The sequence below is a fragment of the Dasypus novemcinctus genome, chromosome 1 (assembly GCF_030445035.2).
Source record: "Dasypus novemcinctus isolate mDasNov1 chromosome 1, mDasNov1.1.hap2, whole genome shotgun sequence".
Taxonomy (NCBI): Eukaryota; Metazoa; Chordata; class Mammalia; order Cingulata; family Dasypodidae; genus Dasypus; species Dasypus novemcinctus.
This window is the reverse complement of record NC_080673.1, coordinates 5,923,702-5,938,444: the sequence shown is the minus strand read 5'-3', so window position 1 is coordinate 5,938,444 and position 14,743 is coordinate 5,923,702. Positions and strand designations below refer to the sequence as shown.

The 14,743-nt window shown below is 34.3% G+C and overlaps 1 protein-coding gene across 13 annotated transcripts in view; it reads left to right on the top strand.

Annotated features, from left to right (window-relative positions):
* TENM3 (teneurin transmembrane protein 3) overlaps positions 1–14,743 on the top strand; it is a 682,045-nt gene that overhangs the window by 546,051 nt on the left and 121,251 nt on the right. For all 13 annotated transcript variants that reach the window (XM_071213974.1, XM_058305014.2, XM_058304951.2 and 10 more), the window contains one exon: positions 4,705–4,890. In XM_071213974.1, coding sequence (XP_071070075.1) covers positions 4,705–4,890 — 186 coding nt within the window. The remainder of the gene's footprint in view (positions 1–4,704; positions 4,891–14,743) is intronic.

The following is a 14,743-nucleotide window of genomic DNA, read 5'->3' as shown; positions in this document are numbered from 1 at the left end:
GATGAGAGTAGTGTTTTAAGAGCTTACCCTATAGGTTATATGTCCAAGAATGTGAATAGTGAGGCTTCCCATGGCTGGAAGACAAGTTAGGAGGGCTTTCCTAGAAGTGTAGTTGTGAGGTGATGAGAATATAAATTAGTTTGGAGTCAGTAGAAATGAAAAGGATAAATCTGGGGGACATTTTAAAGGAAAAGTAGACAGGTCTTGCTGAAAAATCAGAATACAGAAGTTGATGAGAGGAGCTAAAAGTCGGAGACAAGGGAGGCAGAGGTTAACGTTAGTGTCTCTTAATGAGACGAAACCTGGGAAGGGTTGAGACTGAATAGGCGGGACTGTTGGGTACAGGCAACAGGAAGATTGGTGAGAAAGGTAAAGATGATGATGCATTTTGTTTTGGGTACTAAAACTCTCTAAGCAGATACAAATATAGCCCCTTCCCCCCGCCCTGCCCCCCAAAAGGAAGTAGAAGTTGAGGAAGAGGAAGTAGAGAAAGTGAAAGAGAAAGGAGAGGTTTTATTTATGTTATTTAGTAAATAAAAACATTCTTCTTAAAGCTTAGAAGTGGTGAATACATTAAACACCATTGAATTGTATACTAATTGTATACTTTATATACTGAATTGTATGCTTTAATATGGTTAATTGACTATTCTGTGAATTTCACCTCAATTAAAAATTTTTATTTTAAAGCTTAGATTCAGTGAGGGGGTCTGCTCTTAATCCTGCTCACATACTAAGCCCCCATTGTTTCCCTGTAAGTGGTTCAGAACATGGACTCTGGAGCAGAACTGCCTAGGTTCACATCTTGGACTGATCATTCATGTGCTGTATGATGTTAGGCACATTACTTAACTTCTCTGTAACTTAGTTTCCTTATCTGTAAAATGGATAATACTACTACTGCCTAACAAAATTGTAAGGATTGAATGAGTTAATATGTGAAAATCACTTACACCCAGTAAGGACTCAGTAAGTATTAACTATTAGAAGTAACAGTGCTGTAACAGTAGTAATATTGTCTGTACTACTAGTACTAGTTGTAAAAAGGCTAATTGTTATTTTGTCATACTTAATTACTCAGCAATTCAGAGGAACTTACACATAGAGGTATTAATTGAATATGATTCCCCAATTGTGAAGTTTACGAAATGTAAACCTTTTCATCTATTAATATAACTTAATGGCATAAATGAAATCTTGCTAGGTAGCCAATTCACATGCTTATTTTCAGTGGGAAAAAAAAAGTTGTTAAAAACATGCTTTCCTGGAATTTTGAGAAACTTGAGTGGCATCTCTGCTGCCCTGTGAATCCAAATCAGCCTGACAGATTTGTCAGCCACTCTTCTGGAGGCAGACAAGGTTTATGTTTGTTATTACTGCTTTCATAGAAATATTAACTGATTCAATAGTTTGGGGAACGAGAATCTGGTTTGAAAATTCGTGACTGCTAGAACAACAAATAACTTGTGTAGAATAACTAAGAGTAGAAAAATAAGTTAGGGGCTGCATTACAGAGGACCTTGAATGGCTCAGTAAGCAGTTTTAAGAAATTATCTACCAGCCAGCATTTATCAAGCCTGGGTGCACGACATTGTTTAATGATATGTTAACTTGTTTTAGTCTCCATTGTTAAAATACATTTCATACTTACAAGATCGAAATAGGCATTTAGATATTTCTGTTGGATTTTTATTTACATTTTCTGTTTTAAAAAAGTCTAACTTTTACAGATATAATTACTTGTATAATTATATAAAGCTGCTTGGTTCAAGTCTCTTCTGGCTCCATGACTAAAATAAGCATAATAATAGTAGCTATAAAATAATACTGGCTTGTAATATTGTCGTTTTGATTTGCTTTCCACAATTATCCAAGTAGGAGAGGAGCAAGCAAAACAGCCCCTTTTTGTTTCATATGAGTACGTTTCCTGTAAAACCAAATATAACATTGTTTCTATAGCATATTAATGGAGTTATTTTATGAAGGGTATTTTGTAACTGATACTAAATAAACAATAATTTAGTCCTCTTCATAAAATGGCAATTCAATGAAGAGCAAAAAAAACATATAAATGATAATTAAAAGATAGATTGGCTGCCAAAATCACATCATTATTTTACATATTTACACTGATTTCTTTCGTGCTCATGTAACTGTTCTGCTAGTTTAAAATGTAATTTTACCTGTATACGGAATGACTGTAGCCAAAGCGAGCAGACACCATGGCCTCAATGTATATGTGTTGAATGTGAATACAACAGTGTTCTTTTAAAGAAATTAATTAAGTACAGATATAGAAAAATCTGTATTTGACTCTGCTTTTGCAAAAAGGCAATAGAACTTACTTAGAATTAATAGAAAAGTTCTCAAATATACTTATGTTCATCCTTCGAAAGTATTTGAACTCATGTGCCTCAATTCTATCTGGCTGTTGCACAATTCTGCATTGAAAACTTATAAAAACGTTGTTAATCTTTATCTGTGCCTTCAAATTTATTATCATTGTAATTCTGAATTTCTAACTAAGTGAATTCAAAAGGAAAATACTTTACCACTTACCTCTATTGTTGTGGTGGAAATGACCTTCAGATATCTAAATTCAATAATAGAGTAGATTTTTATACCTGAAGAAACATTTGGTTAAGCTGTTGAAAGAGAAGAAATGAATTATTTCCATCAGAAAGTTTATGGGTTTGAAAGCAACAGAGCTTTCCTCTATCTTCATCAGCAGTTTGTCCATTAATTAGCCCTTCAATTCCACTTCAGTTAAATTAACTCTTAATTAATAAGTTCATTACAAAGATTGACGCACTTTGCTCAAAGCTAGTGTGCTAAATGCTGATAAACACCTTCACCCTAATGAAAAATTGATTAGATTGAATAAAAAGAGTACCTCAGAAGGAAACCTCTCTCTTGAAGCTGAGTTCATGTTACGTTGCTCTGGTGTTAATCAAACCATCTTTGATCCCTTATTCAAATATTTAATTCAAAGGAGACAGAAAATGTGGCATGAAAAAACATATGCTCTTCTCTTCCATTAATAGTTCTGATTGTTGTTCATAAGAAATGTTACAACTCTTATGGTACCTTGATACAATGTTTACAATTACGCAGCACTGTGAGACAGAGAAATATGGTGTCTGGGAAATGTTATTTAGGCAGGAAATGAGGAAGAATACAAGCTGGTGATGACATAGTTACTATTAAAAACATTTTTAAGACTGTGATCCATTTTCTATTTGTTAGAAATGATTTCAGATTTCTTTGGTTGATCTTTTTATTTTTACAAGAAAACCAAAACTAAATAATACCCTTAAAATCTTCGGAAAAAAAGAAATTGTAATTTAACCTTGTTTAACTCTAAACTGTAAAAAATAAGATACCCTTCAAGGCTCCTTTCCTTATTCTCTAATCTCTTTCTCTGTTTCTCTCTTTCTCAAATGGAATCTAGTTAAATAAAGCTTTTAAGAAAGTTTTAAGAGGAAAAAATTATCTCAAAATCTGAATTCTTGTTAAAGACTTAACTTTGTAGTGTTATAGTTTTTTAAGCCATTTACACAATATGTGCTCCTTTCAGTAATCCTAGTAGTTGAAAAACCTTGTTTTTCAAATGATGGAATCAAAATTATATAATGTGTAAAATGGTTTTCTACTATGTGAGCTAAGCAACTTGTTACCTGTCAACAGGATAAATTTACTAAATAAGAAAAACAAAAATTTCTTTTATTTAATCATCATATCTGTGTGCCAGAAGCAAATATGTGCTTACTACATTAGTTCTTTTTAAAGTAAGTTTCTGAATATTTTAAAAATTTCAATGATGAGATTAGGAATAATCCCCTTCCAGTTTTCACTCTATCTGTTAGATATCTGAAATAGTCCATTATTGCATTAGTTTGATGTGTATATGTTTTGTGTTATTGGCTGCCAAAAGATATTCTTCAGATATATGTGTATGTGTGTATGTATGTATGTGTGTTAGGAAATTTTTCATAACAAAATTGTATATTTTATGCATGATTAGAGAACCACATAAAATTAAATGATGCTACATGAATAGAAATGGTGAAAGCACATCATAGTGTTTGTAACTAGCCAGTGCTATTATGTGGATATAACAGTGGTTCAAAGGGAAAGTTTAAGGACATCTAGGAGGAAAGCTAAAAAATGTAACATGGGGCTGTATAAAATAGTGAAACCTCGTGAAATATGAATTACATATTTAAGACTTTTTACAAAATATAAATACAAATAAACTAGAGAGACAAACAATAGCAGCTATCTACAGCAGGGGAAGCATAGTGAGATTGAGAGGTAATGAAGTTTTTTGTCTTTTATTTATTATTATTGGAATAACAAAAATGCTCTAATAATGATTGAAGTGATGAGTGCACGACTATGTAATTACACCAGATACCACTAACTGTACACTTTGGAGGGATTGTATGCTTTATTAATATGTATCAGTAAAGTTGATTTGTTTTTTTAAAATTAAATGATGTTTAAAGAAGTAAAATTCTACCATTTATAATTCTTAGTAATCAATACTGAACTTTTACCTAGTATATAAATACTTTTGATTTATTTTCAGTGATTTTGTTTTTCACCTTAAATTTGAGCTTAAGATGTAGCACTGCTAAATAATTCCCTTCTCATTCTCCTCTGCTTTTCTACCTTGCACTGCTTCCTCTTTTTTCAATATAGAAATATGTTCCATGGACTGTGGCTCACATGGCGTTTGCATGGGGGGGACTTGTCGCTGTGAAGAAGGCTGGACAGGCCCAGCATGTAATCAGAGAGCCTGCCACCCCCGCTGTGCGGAACACGGAACCTGCAAAGACGGCAAGTGTGAATGCAGCCAGGGATGGAATGGAGAGCACTGTACTATAGGTAGGCTGGCACGCTTTTCTAGCTGTCCTCCCTGTGAAACTGAAGAGCTTGCATTGTTTGCTTTTGTCCAACTTGGAGAAAACTTGTTTCTTCAAATTATTGTTACTGGACATTTGTTTAAAGGAATCACTTTATTTTATAAAATAAGGTTATTTTACAATGGCCATTTGGTTCTTTATAGAACTGTCGAAAGTATGAGGTTCAAGAACTTCTAATTCATTATTTTTTGTGTGATGGCCTCAAAAATTGACTCACATAAAGAAGATTTTATTTCTTATTTATAAATAAATTTTCATTGCATATTACTTCTGAGTGTTCCATTTGCCATTGCATCTCTTAATAATAGCAGTCATATTTTTTCCATTTGAAAAAGCAAACAATATCAAATATGTGACCTTAACGGCTTCTGTAGATTCCAGAATCACACATCCTAACCTTGGTACATATACCTGAATATCTAAGAAGGAGGTTTGACTTTTTTTTTAACTTCATCTTATAGTCCCATGAGAAATAAAATAATTTAAAATGTACAAGTTTAGCTGTTTTTAAATAAATTTATATGCTTAATACTTTTTAAAATATGCCATTCATAAACATCTGTAGGTTCAATAAAACAAATAAGGTATTTAATATTGAAATGTTAGTACATAAATAGTATTTAGTGTACATGCAAAAATATCCAGAACATATATGGTACAATCTTTTCAAAGTATCCATTGTCTCTGTTTTCAGCATTATGTCATTAGAATTAAAGCATTTGATTTTTTAAATGCAACAAAAGTAACAAATTTCTACCTCACTTCAGTGAAAATGTACAGTATTAATTATAAATGACACAATCCTACAAACATTTCAGAATTGGAGGTAATGTTTCTCCACATTGATTTATGTCCTTGGGGTAAAATTTGATAAAGCTGTTGGAAAGAGTGTGAATGTCTTAAAAGATTGTTTTCTTCTAATACACCTATTAAGAATTATGTACTTCACTTTATTTCTTACAGGAATTGGTTAAGCCAGGAATTTTGTATGGAAAAATTTTTCTAATTGTATCCTACAACATCAAGTAATGTTTTTTCCAATCTTATTGAGAACCTTGACATCTGTTTCGAAGGTCCTGTAACCTCCCCCGTGTTTGGCAGTTTGCTAGGACTCACAGACAGTTGTCCATATGGATCCAGTTTATTACAGTGATCAGTAAAGGAAAAAGATGGAGCAGGCAGAGTCTGGAGAAACGCATATATAGGCTTCCTGCACTCCTCTCCCAGCGGGAGAGGCCACGTGAATTCTGCTCCTTCTCGTGCAGTGAAATGCATTGATAGGCGTGCAGTGGTCCTGCCCAGGCGAGCAAGTTTGAGACTCAGAGACTCGGGTTTTGTGGGGATATTCTCTGCCAGCCACGACCAGAATTCCAGACTCCCCAAAGAAATGCAGGTGTTCCGTGCTCCAGGCAGGCAAATTCACCTTAGTGCAGAGAACAGTGGGTACCCAGACGCCACCAAGGAACCCTTCTGAAGGACGAGGCTGGCTTTATTAACTCTGCCTGCACAGCACCCTTAGGGTCTCACTTGCTGCGTATGAGCTTGCTGCCTAGGATCAGGACGTATATGTAATCCCACTGCAGCGAGCTACAAATGTGCCCTTGCAGAGTGTAGATAGAGAAAAGAAAGAAGTAAGCCATGTGCAGACCGGGTTTCCCTGTACAGCCCCAGCATTCTTAAGCAGGGTTCTTACATGGCAATGAAGTGTGAAAAAAGTAACATCAAACTCTGCGGAAGGGCTTTTTAAAATTGTACGTGTTCCCCTAATTCCCTGTCGCCCCCAAGATTCCCCCCCTTCTCTACTCAAGAGAGGCTTCATAGGGTGATTGCAGCATGTAGTTCTTGTCAACTCAGTTAGGTAGAAAAAAGGTGACAACCATAATTTGTGTCTCATTCTGTGAACATACCAAGGATGATGTACTAGCCCTGTGACCAAAACAGCACCATGTCTCAAAGCCCAAAATGTCCATGCACCAGAGGCAGGGCAAGAAAAAGAGCTAATGGCTAAAAACATCTAATCCTACTCTCATAATTTATAAGGCCATGACCCCATCTTTGATTAGAAGTGAATTTGACTCTCGCTGGGGAAATAAATGTTATATAGTTGATTGATATGTATAACAGGGAGTACAACTAACATACATGTAGCCTGGAAGATCTCTAGGCAGATTTAACTTGCTGACCTACAGGGAAGAGCTGTTCTTGAAACCTTTCCAAGGGCCTGTACATAACAGGGTTTTTGTTAATAATAGGTCTTTTTATTATGATTTAACATATTTTGCTGTAATTGTTAACAACTCCATTTTCTATTGTTCCATTTTGTTTTCTTGCTCTTACATTCCATAACAGTAACAATGTGGAAACAAAGGACCTGCTTCATTTAAAAACAAATCTTGGAGGGGAACCTTTTAAAAGATGTAGAGGATCTTTAAGTCATTGTTGTTGTTTTTCTTTTATACTATTAGAACTGGTTAGTCCTAATTTTGGCATACAGAGATCCAATTGCTTTTTCCCTGTCTACTTAATACCTGTGCACATGTCCCCAGTGAGGCCTGAGGGGCCATTTTAAAAGAGGCCTTTGTGGGCCACTGATTAAACAACGAGGAGACTGCTGTGCATTTTCTCATTCGGGACAGTTGCTGTTGCTGTGCGTTTCCTCTCAGTACCAGCACTTAACGCTTCCAGCTCAAAATCTGTCACTTTATAAACAAATACTCATAAATCAGCAAGATTTTTTTTCTTTCTCCATATTATGTGCCATCTCATTGAATACAAACAGGGAGGTTAATTGAAAGAGAAATGGAGGAGAATATTAAACAGTTAGAAGCAAACAAAAGTTTCCAAAAGAAAGCAAAGAATATTCTTCATTAGGCATCTTTCTGTCTTCATTAACTCTGTTCATGCTTTCACAAAACCGCTGGCATTTTGATAGTAAAATAGCTTATGAATTTAGAGTAATCGCTTAACATCCCCTCTACCTGAAAAAATTCCATCCTGATATTTTCATTAGGGTGTTCCTGTTTGGCTCATTATGAGTCATGTGTTTAAGCAGGCATATTCATCTTCAGGTTCATTGTCCCATGTCCCTCCTTTATTGGGTTAGACTTTGACTAGTGATGCATGCAGGTGGAAAATAAAACTAAGGGAAATAATTATTTAAGTGATATTAATTAAAGTAAATATTTTTCCCTTGCTCCCCAGAAAGTGTTTACGATTGTTGGACCCTTTTTGTAAACAAAGAAAAAGAGAAGTTAATGATTGAACCAGCACTTAACTAGGAACATGGATTAATGGTATTAACGTTTAGGTATAAAAATAATTAAGCAAATGTTCAGCTACAATAATGTATATAATGGTATGTAACCATTCCATAAAAGAGTCAAATGATTACCATACTCATGTGCCTACTTTTGGTTTTCATGTGGTAGAAAAGATATAAGAATATTTAGAAGATCCAAAGGCAAGTTTAAAATATATTAAATATAATTGCTTTCATAAATAAAGTTAACATAGAATATTATATAGCTATCTATATTAAAAAGCTTTCACAGTTCTGTATTATGAGAGTTGAAGTGGGACGACGTCAAATCTGAACTGGGAATTAATAACATTTGTCTAATTCAATAATTTCACTATTCATGTATTTAATTGGAACTAGAAATATGTAACTTTGTAAAGGCAACTCATTTGGTTTCGCTCACATTTCTTCTTCCCTAGGAAACTTGCAGGCGGAGGGAGTGCTATCTGATTGGCCTGTGGCTGGAGTTAATTAGCCATAGAAGCAAAGCAAATGGCATGCCAGCCTCTGCTGAACCGATATTCATAGCCAGAATCAATAACTTCTAAGTGCAGTTCTCACAGTGTTTCCTGAGGAACGATCAAATTCTAAGTACCAAATTTTGAATCTGGCTAACCTGTAGGTTCCCCCAAGAACCATTCTTTTTTGCATTTGTTGAAAGGATTTGGCCCTAAAACCATCCTTTTGAATCTGATAGCATTTGAGGCTATCGGTGAGATTGGGGGGGGGTCATTATTAATTGTGCTCTACCACAGAGAACTGTTATGGAGGAAAAGGCGGCCCAGGGCTCTGGTGTGGGAGAATTGTCTTCTGGAGGCTGATGAGCATTTTCCATTTCTTCTGGAGACAGAAATGGAAAAAAAAAAAAATGAACTTAAATCATGTACATTTTGGTTGGATATAAGGAAAAATGTTCAGGTTGGCAAGCACATTTAGTTTCTAGAACAGCTCCTAAAGAAACTTTTGAAATCTCTGTTCCAATAAGCTTTAACAATCCTACAATTATTTAGGTGTGAAACACTGGGATTTTTGTTTGTTCTTTTTGTTAATGTTTGTGGAGTGTTTTTAGAAGGAAACTTTGTTTTTTTTTACCTTCTTTCCATTCATTATCCCAAAGGATTAAGTACCTTAGATAGTGGCCCTATCTGAAAACCCCCTTGAGGTCTCTTGCAATTCTAGAATTTAGCTATTGATAGTTTCTGCTTTATTTGGGAAATTATGAGATTTAACCATTGGGGTTCCCTTTTTATTCTTAATTCCTCTCCACTGTTTTATTTTTATTTTTCCTGTGGCATTAAATAATAGAAATAATCTTTGCTTTTTTAGCTCACTTGGGGTCCATTTTGTAGAATGCTATACATACTTCAGTTACCTTTCATTTTTTAATTAATTCATTGTCCATTAAGTAGTTTTTTAATATTGCTTATGATATTTATTACTACTTCTTATGAAAGGCAATGTAACATAATAGGAAAAGGATGGGTTTTGAAGTAAAAATCAGTTCTGCTTTTTATTCATTATGATAGCTTTTATCTTAACTGGACATAGCCTGTTTTCTTAAATGTAAAATTGCAATAATAAAATCTATTTTACTTGGGATTTTGAGACAGAATACTCTAATTGTTTAAGAGATTTTGGAATTTGTATTTGTACTGGCTTTTTACATGTTGAATGACCTTGGGCAAGTCATTGCTGCTCCCTGCATGTTTCCTTGTGTATGAAATAGGAATCTTAGGTAACTCACAGGATTGTTAAAAGAAAATGTAATATTGGAATGTAAAGCACTTAATAAAGTACCTAACAAATAGTGTTTTTGTTTTAAGTATAAATAATAAAAACTACAACCCAGAAGTGTTTTGGGTGAAGTTTGATTAAAAAACAAAATCCCTGCTCAAGGAATCCACTTCCATTTCATTGTTATAAAAAGTAACCTAGTTATCAGAATGTATATGGTTTAAAAAAAGAAGTTTGTATGTTTGAACTGGGGTTTAGAGAGGTGCCGCTTTTAAAAAGCATGATAATGGAAATAGGTGGAGTCTATTGTGGTATTTTTCTTCTAGTAATGTCTCAAATGCATAGTTGTTTATTGAGCTACATTGATTTTCCTGTACTTTCAGGCAATTCAAATGGAAATTTGGCCTAGGGGAAATCCTAATTCCTTTAAGCTGCAAAAGACTAGCTATTTGTTTTTATTCTAATTCTTTAGTACATTGGGAAACAAGATCATTAATGATCACAAAGACATGCTTCGTTCATTCAGGAAAAATCTTAGGCATATAGTACTCAGCATACCTCTATTAAATACCATAGTTGCTCTGGGCTTTAAGATGCTGGAGATTAGAAATAGAAAATGAAATAGATACAGCTGGGGAGCTGTCTGCTAAACAATAAAGGAGGAAAAGAGAGTGAATAGGTTTAGTTTTCTTTTAGGTTGTAGGCTTCTAAGAATTCTCTTCTAATTCTTTTTGGGAAAATGGTGAAAGAATAGTATTTATTAAATTTTAAAATAGGTGACAATTTTTTAGGGAAAAAAATGACTTCTCTGACAAATGCTTAATTTAAATTACTATCACAGTATATATTTTTTTAACCTTTGCAATGTTCTCCCAGTAGGAAATCACATTCATAATAATACAGAATATGGAAATCCTAAAATTGTCTTATGTTTATTAATATTTTATTCATAGTTTCCCCAGAACAAGTGGATAGAGCACCAGATTATACCTACAAATAACCATTCCTGGAGGTACTTGGCTTCACATCTGTCAGCATGATAAATTTTGAAGCCAAAATAACTTTTCTAAGCTATCAATAAGTGAAAACCACATTAAACAACCACATTGCGACATAAATGACAGTCCTGTCTTTAGAAAATATTATAAAACTATTGTCATATAAACAGGCAATCAAAGAGTGAGTGTAGACCCAAACGTAAGAAAAAAACATATATTGAAGACATGTCAGCCAGTTAATAAATAAAAATTGTGTGATTTTTCTGAGCTCTGTGACATTTATCAGCTTAAATTTTTTCGTGTGACTTTCTAAATAAATACCTTTTGCCTGATTTTATATTTTTAATATGGTATTCCTCTTCTTAAAGAGGGCCTTCCACACTGTAAGTTTCAGAGTCCATTAAAACCTGGATCTGCCCCTGGTCCAAGCTCTACCACTTGAGAGTTGTGTGTTCTTGGGAAAACCACTTAGCCCCTCCGTGCCTCAGTTTCTCATCTGTAAGATGGGCATAAAAACAGTAGCCACCTCATAGGATTACTGAGAGGATTAAATGAGTTCCATGTTGAAGAGCACTTGGAGCAGATAGAGATGTTAATTGTTGTCCCTAAGAGTACCCAAAGTGAAAGCAATAAAAGGTTGACTGTGACTAATTCTTCCCTACTGAGTCTTATCTTTATACAGAAGAGTTAGCCAACAAAAAACAGGAATGCATGCTGGATATGAGAACTGTTTTCTCCATTTCCTAACACACTTGCTCGTATAGACACAGGGAAGGGAGCCACCAAGGAGTCACCGGGCTTGAAGATGAGTGGAAGGAAAATCTGCTCCTACAGTGGCTGGTTGGCAGTAAAATCTAGACAAGCTTAAAAAAGCCTTTCATGAAGTGTACAGAAACCGAAAACTTAAACTTCCTTCCTGCTCTGGAGTCCCAGTGATTTTACACTATTCCTAAGAGAACTATTGAAAATACTTTCAGAATTCATCGACTGTCTCCCATGTTCTGAAAACCAGGCTGATTTTTGGATGTCTATTTATTCCTTTGAAATGGCATTAGTATCTAGCTAGAGCCTTTCAATATTTTCCCATTTTAGCCTAATTTATTCAGTTAACAGTTTTATATTCAGTACTTTATCCTCTGTAATCCCTTCAGAATTGGTATTTTTTAAATGAGGTCACTTAATCTCTTCTAAAAATGCTAACCTCATTTCTCTGACCTTTCTGAATGACAGCGGCCTTATTTTGTTTAGGTTGTCAGTACTCTCACTACTCTATCTCAATTATGCTTTAACCGATATTTTGCTAGTAAATCAATGTTTTGTTTTTTCTGAAGAAGTGGTTGTCTGATGGTTAGTGTGTTGTTTATGGCGGTGGTCATATTTTGATATTTTAATTCTTCTATCTTTCAAGTAAAAAACACTCATAACCTATGTGAATTGTTTTTTTGCATTCAGTTTGTTTTTCTTTACATTTATCAATTTCAGCAAAAAGGAGATGAAATCAGTATTGCCATACAGTTCAGCTTGGTTGCCACCAGCAGTGCAAGCAATGGCAGATTTGCACTTTAAGCTAAGTTATTTTCATTCAGGGTTCAATAACCTGTTAAGTGAGAGAATACTCAACAAAAACTAATTTAGTGGTCTTAATTTGAAACCTTAATAAGTTTGATTTGTGTTCCTGTCATATGTTAGCTCCAAATACATGACACGGTTTTTTAATCATTCTTAATTTTTACTGTTAAAATTCATATCCTATAAGGAGTAAAAATTATTAATTTTAACTCCACCATCTTCATGTGACGTGAAACTTTGTGTAGCATCTCTACCTCCTTCATCTTGTTAACCTGCCTGCACAAATCATATTAATGTGTCCAATAGTCCCATTAGAATTATATCCTCAAGTCAGACAAATCCTCAAGGTAGTTTGGATTAGAATCTTCACTTGCTTTTGCACCTAATTTGCTCTGCAACCTTGAGAAAAATCATGGTCCCAAAGGCCATCTTGATAAATGTTTGCTAATCATATTGGTAATTACCCTGGCCCTAGGAATGGGAGTAGATGTAAGCACAAACAAGTTTTGCTATTGACATCATGAATTTGAACCCCCTTTTGCCCTGTCTTGTCCTTCATGCAGTAATGTAGCCTCACTGGAAAGAGAGCCAGCAGCATAGTCTGGCTTAAAGTCAGATGGCAGCAGGGCTACTCAATAGTAAATTTCTGTGATAGATGTATTGTTTTGGGAAATGTAAATGGGTTAGCAAAGGATTTTTTTTAGGACTTCTAAAACTCAGTTTTGAATGTAGGTAAGTGTTTCTTGGGTAAATACATATGGATATGGATTTAACAAACATCTGTCCACCTAGGTGGTTGACATAACCCATGAGGGAGAAAGAATTTTGAGTTCTTTAGAAGAAAAATGATTCACATATTTATCTAGTCATATGATAAATGGATTCTGTATTACGATGTTTGTTTGGTTTTCCCTCCAATCTACCTCCTGTGGTGTAAAACTTGGGTCCTAATAGCTATAAATGAATTAAGCTTATTTGTATCCAGTTTACTCTAAGGCTCACTGGCTATAGAGAGAGTTGTATTCAGAACGAATAATAAGTCCACTGTCATTTTTCTCAAATATGAGTAGTATCTAAGAAAATGGTGATTATTTATATTGCTTTATGATCACTTAGGTGGTACTGAAGTAGCCCTGATTTCTTTAGCTTGAGAGATGTGATTCTTTTCCTTTCTTACTGTCTCATTTTTTTTTCCCACAATGAACTTAGTAGTTTTCAAGCTAATTTTTCAAAGCTTTAAAAATAATTTAATGTATAGGTGCTCTGTGTTTTAGGGAAACAGTTTAAAAATAGTAACTGTTATCCCAAGATAATTTTTAATCAATTAATTTGAATTTAAATGTTGTATGTCATGATAGATTTTTAAAATATGAATATAGCCCTGCCTAGATTTTCCCTTTTTTCCCCCTTACACCATATTTCTCAACTTAAGTCAATTTAAATTGTTTTTCAGAAGTTTATTGAGAAATCTGATATCTGAATTAAAAGCCAATTAAATTATATGTCTAATTTGTACTTTTTTATTAGAAGCCTGCCACTGTGTTCCTTTATTAATGTACAAGATTATCTTTTTCAGTTTGGGACATTTCATTGATTGGTACCTTTAAAAACCATGTAAGGCCTTAATTTCCACCAAAACCTAGTTTATAGGAGGTTATAAAATTTAACCAGAAATAAAGATGGCAAAATGCTCCCTTTAAGCTTGTCAAGTTCATCAGAAGCCTTTTATTAAGAAGTTTATATCCAAGGCATTTGGGGAGTGAAAGCAAGTGCAAAGTAATATGTAGTCAGCTAGTCTACAATATAATACTGGCAAGGAAGAGGATTATAACTAGCGCCAGATTATAAATAAGCCACACAGGCAGCTAGTAGAGTGTAACTGTTGATTTTTGAGTAATTTTCATTATATGCTGAGATCTAAATGGACTTTAAAAGTCAGACCATTGTATTCAACTGAATGTAAGGGTGGGAGAATTACGCCTGTGATTGTGAGGAACACTTTTACTCGGAGGAGTGCTCTCTCCTACAGGGGGCACTAGTATCCTCACAGTGTCAGAATGTATCTTTTGTCATTTGTTGAATATGACAAGCTAAGCATAGCTTGTTTTCATCTCAAAATAATTTATTTTCCACCGACTTATTTTTAAAATAAAAGTTTGACTCTGGTTTTAGTCCTTTCAAAACTATGGTTTTCCCCCTTTTCATATTTAACCTAT